The sequence below is a fragment of the Homalodisca vitripennis genome, chromosome 5, assembly GCF_021130785.1.
Source record: "Homalodisca vitripennis isolate AUS2020 chromosome 5, UT_GWSS_2.1, whole genome shotgun sequence".
NCBI lineage: Eukaryota > Metazoa > Arthropoda > Insecta > Hemiptera > Cicadellidae > Homalodisca > Homalodisca vitripennis.
Genome location: NC_060211.1, coordinates 68120689 through 68135453, shown reverse-complemented (window position 1 = coordinate 68135453; position 14765 = coordinate 68120689). Strand labels below are relative to the sequence as shown.

General features: G+C 29.3%; 1 protein-coding gene across 1 annotated transcript; it reads right to left on the bottom strand.

Moving 5' to 3' along the window:
• Positions 1-769: 769 nt before the first annotated feature.
• On the bottom strand, positions 770-14554 carry LOC124363863 (ly6/PLAUR domain-containing protein 6-like). The gene is made up of 5 exons (XM_046819126.1): positions 14504-14554; positions 6859-6989; positions 6479-6562; positions 5397-5527; positions 770-1930 (listed from the first exon to the last, which is right to left on the bottom strand). The coding sequence occupies exons 2-5, from the start codon at positions 6968-6970 to the stop codon at positions 1727-1729; spliced, it is 531 nt and encodes a 176-aa protein (XP_046675082.1). The 5' UTR covers positions 6971-6989; positions 14504-14554; the 3' UTR covers positions 770-1726.
• Between the last annotated feature and the right edge of the window lie 211 nt (positions 14555-14765).

Below are 14765 nucleotides of genomic sequence, written 5' to 3'. Positions count from 1 at the left end.
CATTTATTTACCTCGTAGTATTCAAGTATCGTATTATTCGTATTTTAATTCAACCCACATTCGGCCACCTGAGCATGTGTCATTCTGCCTAAATCGTTATTACAGATCACTAAAAATGTTTCAAAAAGGCTAACGGATACGCTTATATGATTATTAAAATGTTTTAATAATGCCAAAGTGTATTGAACCAAGAAGTGTAATCGCTTATTTTAAAATAATATGTTTTGTTTAAGATATAACTCTCACACACGATACTTACCTTGTATGGAATACATGAAATTTATTGACAAAACTTGCATTAGGTTTTAAATACATATAATTCAATATAACTAGATTCTCTTACAGTTCCTCTCACTGAATTACTTGTAACGAACCGAACTAAATAACTTAGTTAGTTATATGGCCCTAAAGTGAATCCATAATGTTATATAAATTCGTATTCATCAGAATATTGTGAATATATTGGTTAAACGCCATGAAAATGAAACGGTTTCAGGGGAAATTTTAAGGAAATAGGAAACATTTAGTCGAAAGTGTAATACAAAATGTTTTTAAAGTCTCTGTTTGAATTTTTTTGTTACAACTTTTTATTTATTGTCGTATTGAAATATATGCTATATTATTGAAATTATTTTCACCAATTAAAACTACAGTGTATAAAACAATCAGAAAACACAAAGTTAATCTAGAAAAAAAGCTGTTCAACATAATGAATAAGAAACTATTTCTATCTGTATACATCAGGGACACCACAGAGAAACAAAGAAAATTCACTCAAAAAATATTTATTTTTATTTCCAATGCCATAACTTGAACTTACTCATACACGAATATTTGTTGAGTATTACACAATGATTTACGTACTCGTAGAACGAAATTAAAACAATTACACAGATTTCATATTACTAGTGTATTTTATCAATAACTACATTTATAAATGTAAACTATAAATATAATTCACAGCCGGTTGAGCACAGGTTCTTCTGTAGAAGTGCGAGTGCTGTTTAATAGCCATTATAGTTTAGGCTTATATAATAATAGTAATATAATAATAATAACAAATCTATGATATATTATATAATGGTTTCATTAGATTTTAGGATTTACGATCTTTATATTTGTAGTAGTTATATTCATCTGTAGCATTAATAACGTAACTTTCATTTTTATAGATTCTACAATCAGCACAGCTCTTATTTCTTGATTTAAGTTAAGAATTTTAGTGTTAGTTTATTTGTTTATATTTTTATGGCGTTATAATTGCTTTATCACTTTGAATCATTTTAACAAATTAGAAGAGTTTATTAATCTAAAACATTTGACTGAATTGAAATTGTCAAGACAATTGAAAAAGAAGAAATTTAAAGAAATTGAACACTTTCATAAAATAATGTTTTCAAATTATTAGATAAATTTGTCTGAAAACGTATATTTTCAAGTCAACAATAAGCTTGAAAGAAAAGTGATAAGAAATGACTGATATTATTTACAAAAACCATTATACACAATACATATATTGATTATATACTTGAAATGCCCTGTTCTATTCCTTCTTTTTAATGTTACATTCCTTCAGAAATCGATATCTCAACTAAAGTAAGAAAATAGTCTGTGGTATTCATAGTTTTATTCACACTTAAACAGTATATAAACATCTAGCCGCACCCCATACCGCGAGGTAAAGCCTTGCGTGACCCTGATTCATCGAGGGGACAATGACAAAAATCTATAACGAGTATATACACATGTTGGCAAGGGCGTAGAGGATGGTGGGGGGCATGAGGGTTTGTGACATACTCCGCACCCTTGTGTTTGACAGGATCGGGTGCAGCTTGCCCTTGCTCTTGCGAGTGCTTGAGTAGATCGCCGTGGTCTTGTTGGTGGGTACCGTCACATTACAGTACATCTCGTCACAACATGACACACACACCTGAAACATACATAGAGTATGATAACTATTATTTCACTTAAAAAATTAAACATAAGTATATCAGTGCATTAATTAACAAATAGTTCACATGCCATATTCACTGAATAGATAAAATAAATAACTTTAATTATGGTTAATTAGGATCTTCAATGGTTTTACCTTACAACCTATAGGATTTATATTGGACTACAATAAATATAATGCCTACATTGTAGTTATTCAAGAAAGATATATTTGTTACACTGCTCTGAACTATAGCGTTTTCAGATAAATTAAATTCATGAGTTGTAGTCAATTTGCTACTAATGTTAGATTATAACAGTTGGAAGTAAATGCTTTTTAATCTAAGTAATCTTTGAGAATTACATTCGTATATAATTTGTAATCGGGATAACAAGTGCGGCTAGACTGGAAACTGGAAATAAAAACTAGACTGAAAGTGAGTTTAAACCAAAATAGAAACCTATTTAACTATAGTAACTTTCCAAATCCTATGAATATACATGCATAACCTTGAACGGAGCAAACAAGAATAATTTAATTGTGACGTTAGACATTTAAATGATTTGAAACAGACTCGATGTTTTTCAAAATATCCCAGCAAACTCCATCTCACGACATAACAAGTGATTGCGCTAAGAAAGCTAAAGATTTAGGCTTGGAAAAAGCAATTGTCAGTGCTAGTGTATTTAATGTTTCAAACCGCAAACATTTAGTCTATTCCACGTATTATCATTATTAAGCATTGGTTTTGAAAACGAAATACTTGCAAATCAAAGCAGACCAATATAATTTACGTATTTATCACTGAAACGTATGTTTACTGCTTGAAGACACGTAAATAAAAAATTAAATCAAGTGTGCTTATTTCTGATGATAATTAACAATTTATTCTTAAACGAGTTGTTATTTTTAACTGTTTATACATGGAAAGGTAAATGTTTTACTAATACAGAAAAGGTTGCTTATGTTCTCAGCTCACCAATTACCTATTAATTTGGATAAATGTGCATAAATATAGTACGATTGGCAAGCGATTCAAGAAACATATGATCTGCTTGCTTCGTAAAAGCTTAAAACTTACAAAATTTTGAGATTTTAAACAGTTATTGATTTGAAAGTAGGAGAACACACTTTCATTACTTAAGGTTTTATTAGAAAAAAACATAGGCCAGTAAACGCGATACATGACTATATAAACCACTAGCTTTAACTTTTGAGGCAATTTTAGGAACACGAATTGATTACACTAATAATAGCTAAATATAATGGTAGAGTTTTAATGTATACACAAAATATCTGAAGCTTTAGTGTAAAAGTAGGCTTGATAAAATTCACTCCACCTCTTAATAATTTGTAAAATGAAGACTAATGCAACGCACGTTCAGGTTACATAATTTCTTCATACATAAATTAATAAAGTTATAAGATGATTTTCATACATAGTAAAATAAAAATGAGCTCTTGAATTCTGCTTGAAAAAGCATAAATGGATTTAGGAGGTTAGAAAATGGGATGTCATGAACAAGGTGTTGACGCCTTTGACCTTAAATGAGAAGCCGATAAACCGTTAAACGTAAACGTTGTTCTTGCGCCGTTCCACGAATTCAATTAACTTAAGCTTCAACTTATAGCATAGTCTTGGCGTTAGCCGGAATACCTGTATTCTCTCACTTTTTTTAATGTCAAAACAATTTCCCTAATATCTCGTTTTAAAATGATCTGGCAACGCAAGTGTCCGAGCATTTTTAAATGCAATATTTATATATGTAACAAACATATTTTTCTGTCTGTAAGTCCACATTATTTTGCGAAAACAAATTTATAAACCTATATAGTTTTCTCAAAACTTTCTAAAAACTGAAACGCATAAAGGGAACATTGAGTTAGCGTTAATTTTATATATAAGAAGTCAGAAAGATGAAAACGAGAAAATGTAAAAGGAAATTAATTTGTAACTTTACTGAGTATAATCATAAAAAATTTTCAACGTGTGACATAGTAATAGATATACACACAAACACATACATACTATCTCAAGGATATAACAAGAAAGATATCGTATTCACATTATGTATAAACCTCCATTTTCACATTGAGAGGAAAAAACTCTTTAACCGTGCATGTTCATCAATTGGCATTTGCTGGCTTTTATTAAAGCCTCTCTTTCACTTACTTTAGACTAGTAAATTCTTTGGTATATTATTTTCTGATTGTCTGTGTGACCGAAGAACATCTCAAGAACAAAATAAGCAATAAATTGGGAATTTTACATTTTACTTCAGTGAAGCCTTTTATGCGAGAAATTACTGAGGTATACACATTGTGTTTAAGGTATAAATATTTTGATTTACTTGTTTTCTTAGTCTAAAATTTGTGTTGTTACAAAAGAAGACACAACAAAACTAAATATACGATATACGAAATTTCAAGTTATTTAGTAATTCATAGATATAATCAGTGATAGGTATCTTATAAAATATCAAGGTTATGTATTCAGGCCATAATATTCGTAATTTTGGTTGGTGTGTTCGATTCTGAGCCAAATTAACTTTACAAACACTTAATTATAAAATTATACAAAATATTTCAAATCGGCATTGTTAAAACGCATGAATGTGTAAACTATAAATACATAAACTGTGTGGCTATTTGAAGTTAAATTATTTAATCAAAGTAATAATGATTTTAAAAAACCACCACATGTGATGTATCTATATTTTATTAATAGTTTTTGAGGTATTTTAAAAACTCACTTACAATTTATAGCTTACAAAATAAAGTTATAAAACTTGTTTTATTAAAAACTCAACTAGAACTTATAGCTTACAAATGAAAAGTATAAAACTATATTCGTGGGTAAAGACAGAACGTGACATACAATGTATGACTAGGTCTGACAGAGAGACGAGTGGGAAGCCGTTAACCTTTTAATCAAAAAATCAGTAGGGTTCTTCTTATAAACAAAATGAGGATATGCACCCAGTTCCGTGAGACCTTTCTTTAAAAATGAACTGAACAGATAAACGGATTGACAAACGGACGGGGAGACAGACAACGCCACTATTTCGTAAAGGCCTTGTAAGGTTCTTAATAAGGAATCACAGCCGCATCTACAGAACTTTTTTTCAGAGTGGCAAATCCAGAAATTTCCTTACTCTCGTCACGAATTCCATTCTGTGAATTTAAAAATTTAATTTTATACTGCATCCTAATAAGCTTGTAAATGATACAAGAGTAATTATTATTTTTTTTATATTCGTAGTATTTTGTACCAATGATATAATGAAGTTTATAACTTTTTTATTAGAAATATTTTAACTAAATGTGTGTATAATTATTAACTTATAAGGTAATATATTTTAATATCATTTGTAAAAATATTAGTAAATATTGTACTGAATTAAGAGTATGTTTAAATCTTTAATGCATCTACCCTCGTACGTGTATTGTGGAAGATACGTACTGTCTGCGAGTCGATGGAGACGCAGCCGACACCCTGCGGCAAACATTCTCTACTGTCAGCGCACTTTTTGTTGACGACGACACTGGCGCCCGTCGAGTCCATTATGTGTAATGTGTGGCAGAAGTTCTCCCCTGAAACATTCATAGACACTAAAGTTAAATGAGCTGAGAATTACCATTGTTTGTATTAGTTATACAAGAGATAATTCATTCAATGCTATAAATAAACACACGGAAAAGAGAGCACTCGCTTTCTGAGGAGTGAAAGGCTCAAGTACTAAATATTTGAATATAATTCTAACAATCAAATTTGAGTCAAGAAGTCCTAGCGTTTGACATTTTAACTTAATGGAATAATCATGAAAGCCACATACATCGTCAATTTCAATGATATTATCTCCTCTCTAACAAACACATTTTGTGAGTTGAATATTCAATTTTTCATTTAGATTTTTGAATAGTGCACTGAGTTCTGAACTTATTTTATTTTATCGTTATAATTAACTTTTATTTGCTTTTTCTTTGTAATTGGTATTAGCCAAACTTATAATTAATATTTTAGATTTATTTTGAATATAGATTAGTGAATGGCAACTTTGAATATTATATTGTACATGTAGCCAATGTATACTGTATTTATGTGGGTATATATGTATGTGTGTGTGTACCGTTTTTCATTATATGCGTCTGGACGCTTTAGTCAGATGCAGACGTCATAGAGAGCATCTTTTTGGCTGGGATATTGTTTTTATTAGGAAAGAACTCATTTTATTTTGTGTTTGTAAATTGTTTTGTTTTCATTAAGAAGACCAGCTACTGGTTTTAGGTCAGTGAATTTCCAGAGAATGTAAATATTTTTATTTGTTTTTAAATGGTGGAAATTAAAAGTATTATTATTACTATTAATTAATAATAACAAATTTTTTCACAGTTTTCAGATTTGAGGTATAAATATAACAAAACATTTATGAATTAGTTACTACAAAAAAACAAGAATGATTTATGTACTTCCATTAAGTCCATTTAAAGGTTCAAAGTGGATTTTATAAATTGTATTAACATTTATTATCACATATTTATCACCTTTCGGACAAGGGTGGTCAATAGCGAACTCGTTGCACATGGAGTTATCAGAAACGTTGACACAAGTATAGCAGGTAACTCCGGCTGAAACGTACAGGATAATTATTAAATACATTTCATGATTTACAAGTAAACCATTTATAACACCTAATTAAAATTATGTATATGGAATGAAATTGTAAATTGGACCAAACTATTAAATTTCATTACCATTTCTTTAAACCAAACTTGACCAGACTTATTACAAAATTCTAGTAAATTAAGATGATCCAGTCGGTTTTTAAAGACTATAATAAAAGAAAATCAATATAAATGTGATATATTTGATAAAATTTAAGAATGATTTACAAAAATATTCATTTATATAAATAAAAACTCACTTTCAGAATCGTCTATAGCCTCGTTTTCCTGAGTGATCTCTTTGCTCGCTGCACTCGAGTGTCTGAAGAGCCCTGCCAAGATAATCACTCTAATAAAGGGGCCATTCACCATCACGCACACTCCGCATTACCTGTAACAGACAAGGAAGACATTATACAAACAATGTTCAATGTTAAATTTTCAATGTTTCGTTGGCTGAGCATTATTGAGATCTATTTTGTCTATGTTTGTTTATCAGTCTGCAGGATATCTTGCAAACACTAAAATGAAACTTAACTTCTATATAATCAACACTGAGATCGAAGATAACCGTGCATCTCACTCAATTATATTTTTATGAGCATTAAAAATGTTTTTAAAATTATAATTATAAATAGCCGTGAGGGAAACGAAAAATTTTACAGTAAATAATAAATTTTTAAACAAGTTAGTTACAATAACAGGAAATTTTTACTTTTCACAAACCATTACACGAATTTTAACTATGCAAAGATATAAGTAGACATTTCTACATTAGTTCTTATTTCTAGATGGATAATTCTTAGTTATATTATTATAGCGCATGTTCAACCATGCAGTTTTGCTGTAGGGCATTCAAGCTAGTTACCTCGTAGGAAAAGATACTTTCTCTTTTGAATACTAGGATGTAAAAATGTCTTTTATGTTCTGGTTTTTTTATGTCTAATTGTCTGCCGAACATACCAAAAATAAAGTGAGGTTTATATGTTATAATTTGCATTCAACCTCATTGAAGCCTGTTATGTTACACGTGGTATTGTGAACTCCTACTTAGCAGTATATGAAATGAGGTAAAAATTCAAATATTTTGTACAACTAATAAAGTATAAAAAAATAAAACATTGCAGAGAAGTAAATTGTTCAAAAGGTAATCAATGTGGTAAACCAAAATTTCGTTATTTTAATATTTATTAAATAATAAAATATTAAGTTGTCTCCATTCATCAGACATGTGTTTAGTAAAATAATTAGAATAATTTTATTCCTTCATGAAAAGCTACGATGATGTTAATCAATAAAATTTACATATTTTCGTGAAAAAATTAAAGAGCTGAAGTTAAAATAATAAAATTAAAATTATGAATAAATGTAAATTTTACAAGTACAGAGAATAGCATATTTAAAATTATGTATAATTCAATAAAATTACGCTATTTATAATAAAATATTATTTATGAGAATGAAACGATTATTAAATTATTTATAACCATGTTTTATACACAAGGTTTCCCCCAATGGAATAATATAATCACAATTATCTACAGTTTGCGGTATAATTTTACTATAGGTACTTCTTACTTCGTAAAATTATCATGTCATCACAATGATTTTGTGTTATTCCTTTCTTTAGATTTCTTGTATTGTATATTTTGATCGGTAATTAGACAACCTCATAAAAAATACATAAACTCAAACTTCTTTCAACCGTTCGGCCACATTGTTTTTGCTGTTAAATCGTGACAGTTCTTGTATAACAACGGGAGTGAAATTATTCAAAATATTTTAGGGCTTTTGTAGATTGTTTACAAAATCAGTGTAAAAGGGATTTTTTGAAAGAACATTGGCTACACGATTCTCAGCATTTAAAATTATATTATTGAGAAGTAAATGCTACAATAAATTAAAAATTACTAAATAAAACAGATTAACAATTATCAAATAAGTATAAACTTTACTTATAAAGGTTTTTCCCCATAATATAACTTAAGACAATTCTGATCACGTTGAAAACCTACTAATACATATGATGCTCCGATTTCGTGCGAAAACTAATTAATCAGACTTCCACATTGTCGAGTTTCCTAACTTAATTACAAATTTAGAAGGCTCTACTATTTATTTGAAGCTAACCGCATTAAGTGAAGCTCTCTCTGCTGATTAAAGTAATTTCTAATTTGATTTGGCAGTCCAGTCAATGCAATAAGAAGATAATGATAGAATACCACATATAACATAATCCGTTAATGACTACATGATTGGGTGCACGATATGCGACTAATTATATCAATATAGATCTAATACTATTGTAATGATAGCTTGCATTTCAATATCATAGTAGCAAGTAAAATTGTACAGGTATGCTTAGAATATGGATTGAATGCACAATTCAATATATAATAAAGCTACTCCTTGCATTCTAAAGTCATCAAAGTATGAGAAAGAGCCTTTGATGTATATATGACGATTTGAGAGCAAGTTTGAATGTAGAAAGACGTGATTGATCTGCAGCGTAGTGTTTTATCTTTATTCGTGAAAATTCACATAATAAACAGGTTTATTTGTACAATAGGTATTAGAAAATATGAAGTAAAATAGTGTTTCCTTTTTTAAGAAATAAGCACAATTTTCAATTAATGACATATATAAAAAAATATCAATTTAAATAATTTTTCAAACTCATTAAATGTGAATCTTTCAATTAAAGAAATACAATGAAATTATTAATAATCAAAATGGAAATGGTAAATGAAAAGCATTTCATAAATATAAACTTCATTCATTAACTGTTCATTTGTTTGTTGAAAGCAGGAAATAAGGGCCCTTTTGTGCCTTCTACATTTAAATTATAAAAGACACTTGGAAAAATGACTAATGAAGCTCTCTTCCCACCGCCTAACTGAGCCTCTTGTACCTCCAAAGGGCATATTCTTTTCTACAATAAGGAAACAAATTTTTAGCGCTGTTATTTTATACACTATGTTTCTTTCCCCTAGGAAATGTAGTAATGACTATGTTTGCAAGTAAATATCTCTGTCCGCTATTAATAAGCAGTCAAAAACAGTAAAACCACTGCTTTTAATTGACTATATTTAACTACTTTATTATAGTGAAACCGGTTTGGAGGCTTAAAAGTATGAATCTATAGCTTTGCACAAAAACTAAAATTTTATCTAAACAAGATTCCTGAAATGAATGTAATGAAAACATTACTTGGATTTTCGTACATGTATTAATTCCAACCATTAAACCTAAAAAATCAATTTAATTAAAACTTATTAGTATAATTTATTCTTTCTTAATTATCTCTTTCTTGCTTTAAGCACCTCAGATAGTAAGAAACAGTAATGGATATTACGTCATTACGTCAAAACACTGATAAACACAGAAAATGTATAAACAAAGAACCATAGAATAACTGGTGACGGAGAATCGTCAGTGGAGCAATTGTTAATTGTGTGTAAACGTGACAAATGTTTAAGTTTTAAATTTTCTCAAATTCATTTTCTAGTGTACGTTATAATAATGGTAAAAACATTCAAGAATCTCGCTTTCTTTTACTTAAACCTTACGCTACTAGTTCACTTCAAGTAGACAGGAGTTTTCCCGGATATTTGCCATCGTTCAGGCATACAATAAAATCCCTTCAAGGGTTAAAATTTAATGAAATGCTACATAAATAAAGTTGAAAATCGTTACACTCGTACTTTTACTCCTATATATAGATAGATATACGACCCATATTTTGTATGATATAACTATTAAAACCTGTGACCAAGCAAGACCATTTATAGGCCCATTTGGTTATTGATTATAATACAATCTGCCCATTACAGTTGCTTCTTTGTTTCCTTTATTACATCTCACCTCTAAATATAATACAATACCTATAATACGTGTATTTATATACTGCTTTTCATAACCCTATAATAGTTGTTTTCGAGATTTTAAAATATATATGTACATAAATACGATATATGTATTTTACATGTATAGTACTTGTATTGTATGTATTATCTATGGACTAAAATTTTAATATAATCCATTACATATGCAGCATTGGAGTTTGAACCTAACCTCTGAAAGATCCTGAGCGAACATGTTAGGTTGCTTATTTTAATACAAAATTTGAATAAGGACAACATAATAGAATTTTAAATGGTACGGAGTACAGGTACGGGAATGAAAGCAATATAGAAATTTTGAGTTGGTTGTCTATTATATTATAAAAATAAATGGGGAGATTTGAAAAAGAAAGGTTTACGTATAAAGATGGTACATATAGGTATATGTAAATGTGTAGAGGGCAATCTCTACTTAACACTTCAACGTTAAACACGTTTTCTGACAATGTTTATGAAAATGCCATTTTAATGCCAGCTTTGCTACTAAGTGTATGATATGAATTTACAAAAACTTTTAGAACAATAAATTTCCCTCTATTTTCTGGAAGTTTCTCTCTTGAATATCAGATCTAGGCATAACTGGTATTTTTAAGTTCCATTATTATAATTCGGTGAATAAATTGTTACTAAATTTGAAACTGAATTCGTGGATCTACCAGCAATCTTAGACAGCGTTTTGAGACTACTCCATTCAGTGAAATTGGATGACTCGATACAGTTTATAACCTCACTCGTATCTCATTTTAATATGTCATTATAACCTTCACGTAGAGAGATATTTTGGTTCAGATTTATCTTGGATGACGATAACGAGTAGGTAGTAAGCAGAGGGACATCATTGTGGAATTTTCCAGGGTTTGGTCCTTGCACCTATTCTTATTAATGTTTATACAACATACAACAACAAAAATAAAATCCAATTCATATACTATTATTGCGTCAAAATAGGAAGTAATGTATACAATTGTACATCCACCTACTCAGTGTAGGTGATATATTGACTTTTCGATGTTAGTAATAGAAATAGAATTTTGTCAATAACTCACTGTATACATTCCTAAATAAAAATCTTTATAACAAACCGTTTAGTTTTTCTGAGAGTGTTGTTTTTACAAGGAGCATCGGGAGCAACACCCATCATTGTCAGTTGAGAGGTATCAGCTGTTTTGACATGCTTGTTGCTCCTTGCTTGTACAAGCATGAATTTAATATGGACGTGCTCACTTATTAACTGATGGAAGTCCTTGAAAAAAGAGTTACAGTTGTGATAAAAAATAAAAAATAGACCTTATCTTGTAAATTTGTTTTACTGATGCAAAACATCTGATACCTCTCAACTGACAATATTTGTTGTTGCTTCCTGGCTGTAAAAGCTTTTAAACAGTGGTCGAGCTCGCTATGCGTACATGGACTTCGTTGAAAAAAATATTTCAACAGTTTTAAAATAGTTTTTATCACATCTATTAATTTGTGTTTCTTATAAAGTTTTTGTAAATTTACCTAATAACACAATAATTTTGTATTGATCTCTTATTTTCATAACTTGTGTGCTCAAAGTTTGGTCAATATTGTTTTTTAGTTCTAGAGATGATAAGGAATTAAACATAAACATGGCCGATACTAGGCTAAACGTCAGACTTTCGACCTATTAATGTGATATTTTGTTTTGGAATCGTGCGTTCCAACAGCCACAGAAGTTTGTTACACCCTTTTATGAACACACCCTTATATAAGTCTATATGCTTAAGTGGAAGCTAAAGAGAATTAAATACAGAATTAGGCGAAGAAGAAATATCTTATAAATAAATAATCATATATGTATATATGTAACTATTCATTTATAAGATTTATTTATTTAAATGTATTCCTCAGAAATAGCAGTAATGTACACAACTGATTTTAAGAAAATTAAGTAAACTTATTACCTTCGAATTTTGGATATTTCTCGTGACTTATGTGTTTAAGAGCACGGAGAATTCAAGAGCGACACTTAATTAAGCACAAAAAAGAATAATACGATCCGAGTTACGAATAATATCTTCATTATATTCGAAATTGTAATTCAACACAAGTTTATTTTTAGTTAAATAACATTTTAATTTCTATCTTTGTACAAGTTAAAAACAAAATAGTGTGCTATTACTAAACAAACCTATAACATTCCCAAGATTTTCAGATAAATTTATATAGTTAAAAACTCTCTGTTAGTGTGTCTATGCTATAGAAAACATATTTGTTTAATTTAGTAATTCAATTGCATATACCATGAGTTGAATGGATTTAAATTATTTTATTTAAAGGCATTATAAAAATCCATTAAATTATACGCTCTCCAGATTACAAATATTCCAAAATGGATAGGCTCACTTACAACACACCTCTAAGGAATGATTTTATAACATTGAAGATTGCTAGTTTTGTAGGATAGTATGTAAGTATAACACACAACACTGTGGTGAGACATACATTGTACGTACTGATTATACAGTTCTAAAAATTATATATTTAAATGAAATCTATGTTACTGTCCTGTATTGTGCTTGCATTTTACTGACAAGAAGGTAAAATTTGAAAGTAAGAATGTACTTGCAGAGAAGGAAAGTAGATGTGTAACGTTAAAGTGCAAGAGGAAGTGACAGGTTTGCCGATAATTTATCACTCACCCTTAAGCTTCAGGTTGGCGAAACCTCCCGTTATTGAACGCTCTTCCATGTAATGGTGAATAATGTAAGACAAAAAAGTACTTTGCTACTCTAACTTTGTATAGAATGATATTTGTAGAACATCGTGTGGTACAGCACCCTTCAAGTTATAGTTAGGAGTGCAATGTTCTTATTACTGCATGTTGTAATCGTTAATGAGATTAATTTATACAATTTTTAACTATTTGTGCCTAAACTATTGTTTAAATATTTTAAGGAGATTCGTTCTGTAAAGATCAATCAACTGTTTTATAAATATCATCAAAATATGTATTTATAACCAAACATTTCAATTAGGGCTGTTTCAGTATTTCTAATTTTTAATAGCTACATAATATATAAAATCTAGCAACATTATTTTACAGATTCAATACCCTTAGTATTTGATTATAAAAATAACTATTATTTAGGAAGTATAATGACAATGCCATAGAGTATCCTCCACTATGAAATCTTACAGCACTTCGTAGTTTCCACTCAAATATAAATGATGACCTAATTACTTATTCAAGAACAGAAAAGTCGTTACTCGGAACGTGTCACAAACAAACCACTTTAATCACTTAATTCCATTAAAACATTTTCTTTCAACGGTAAATTAACAAAACCTTTCCAACTCTGTAATTTATTTACATTGCATGTAAATTTCATTTAAAAGATTTGCTTTATAATGGCTGCACATTTAAAAAATAAAATGAAAATTATATTTGAATATCCTCATTATTTACTTTAATCCCTAAGATATGCAAATAAAAAATGTAATTTACTGTTTCAAAAATATGTTTTATCCTTTAAAATAAATTAAATGTTGTTAAAAATCAATTTTTCTGTTAAATACCTGTTTGTATTATCAACTAATAAAGCTTGATGCCCTATTTATTGTAATAAATAATATTCATGCGAAACATTGTGAATATACCTATATTAAATATTATATAAATTCAACCCAAAATATTTACTAACACGTTAGTTAACATATTGTGATGTATTTTTAGTAACTTCTCAATTTTAAATTAAATTATCATTCAATTGTTTACATAATTCGTATAACGTATGTCTAAGTATTTATTTGATATTCTTCAACTTTCTATTGTTTTCGTATCAAAGATGGAAGTTATTTTAATGATAATGTTACAAAGTACAAAACACAATATTTTGTATTATTAATTTCATTTTATAAAGTAATAATTTAAGCAGGATTATAGAGTTTTTTAAAAATTATATTACAAGTATCATAAGAAACTTCAGTGAATAAAGTGAGAACTTTTATTTTATATTGTAATATTAAAACCGTCACTTACGAATCTTTATGGTATCCAGACTCGACATGTGACTAGTCCGCGTGATCTCACCCAACTGACTGAACCCGTGTTCTGTCAGCCCCTGGCAATACCACCACCCGAGCGGTGGCGAATGCATCCGACAACTGCCGAGCGTGTAAAGCAGCCTGCTTCCGTGTTATTGGCATTCCTCACAACGGATATCTTCTACTTCAGCTCTGATCCTGTGATCAAAGCTCTCCAGGAACTGGAGCGAGAATGAACATCAATCTCCAGTCCCCTT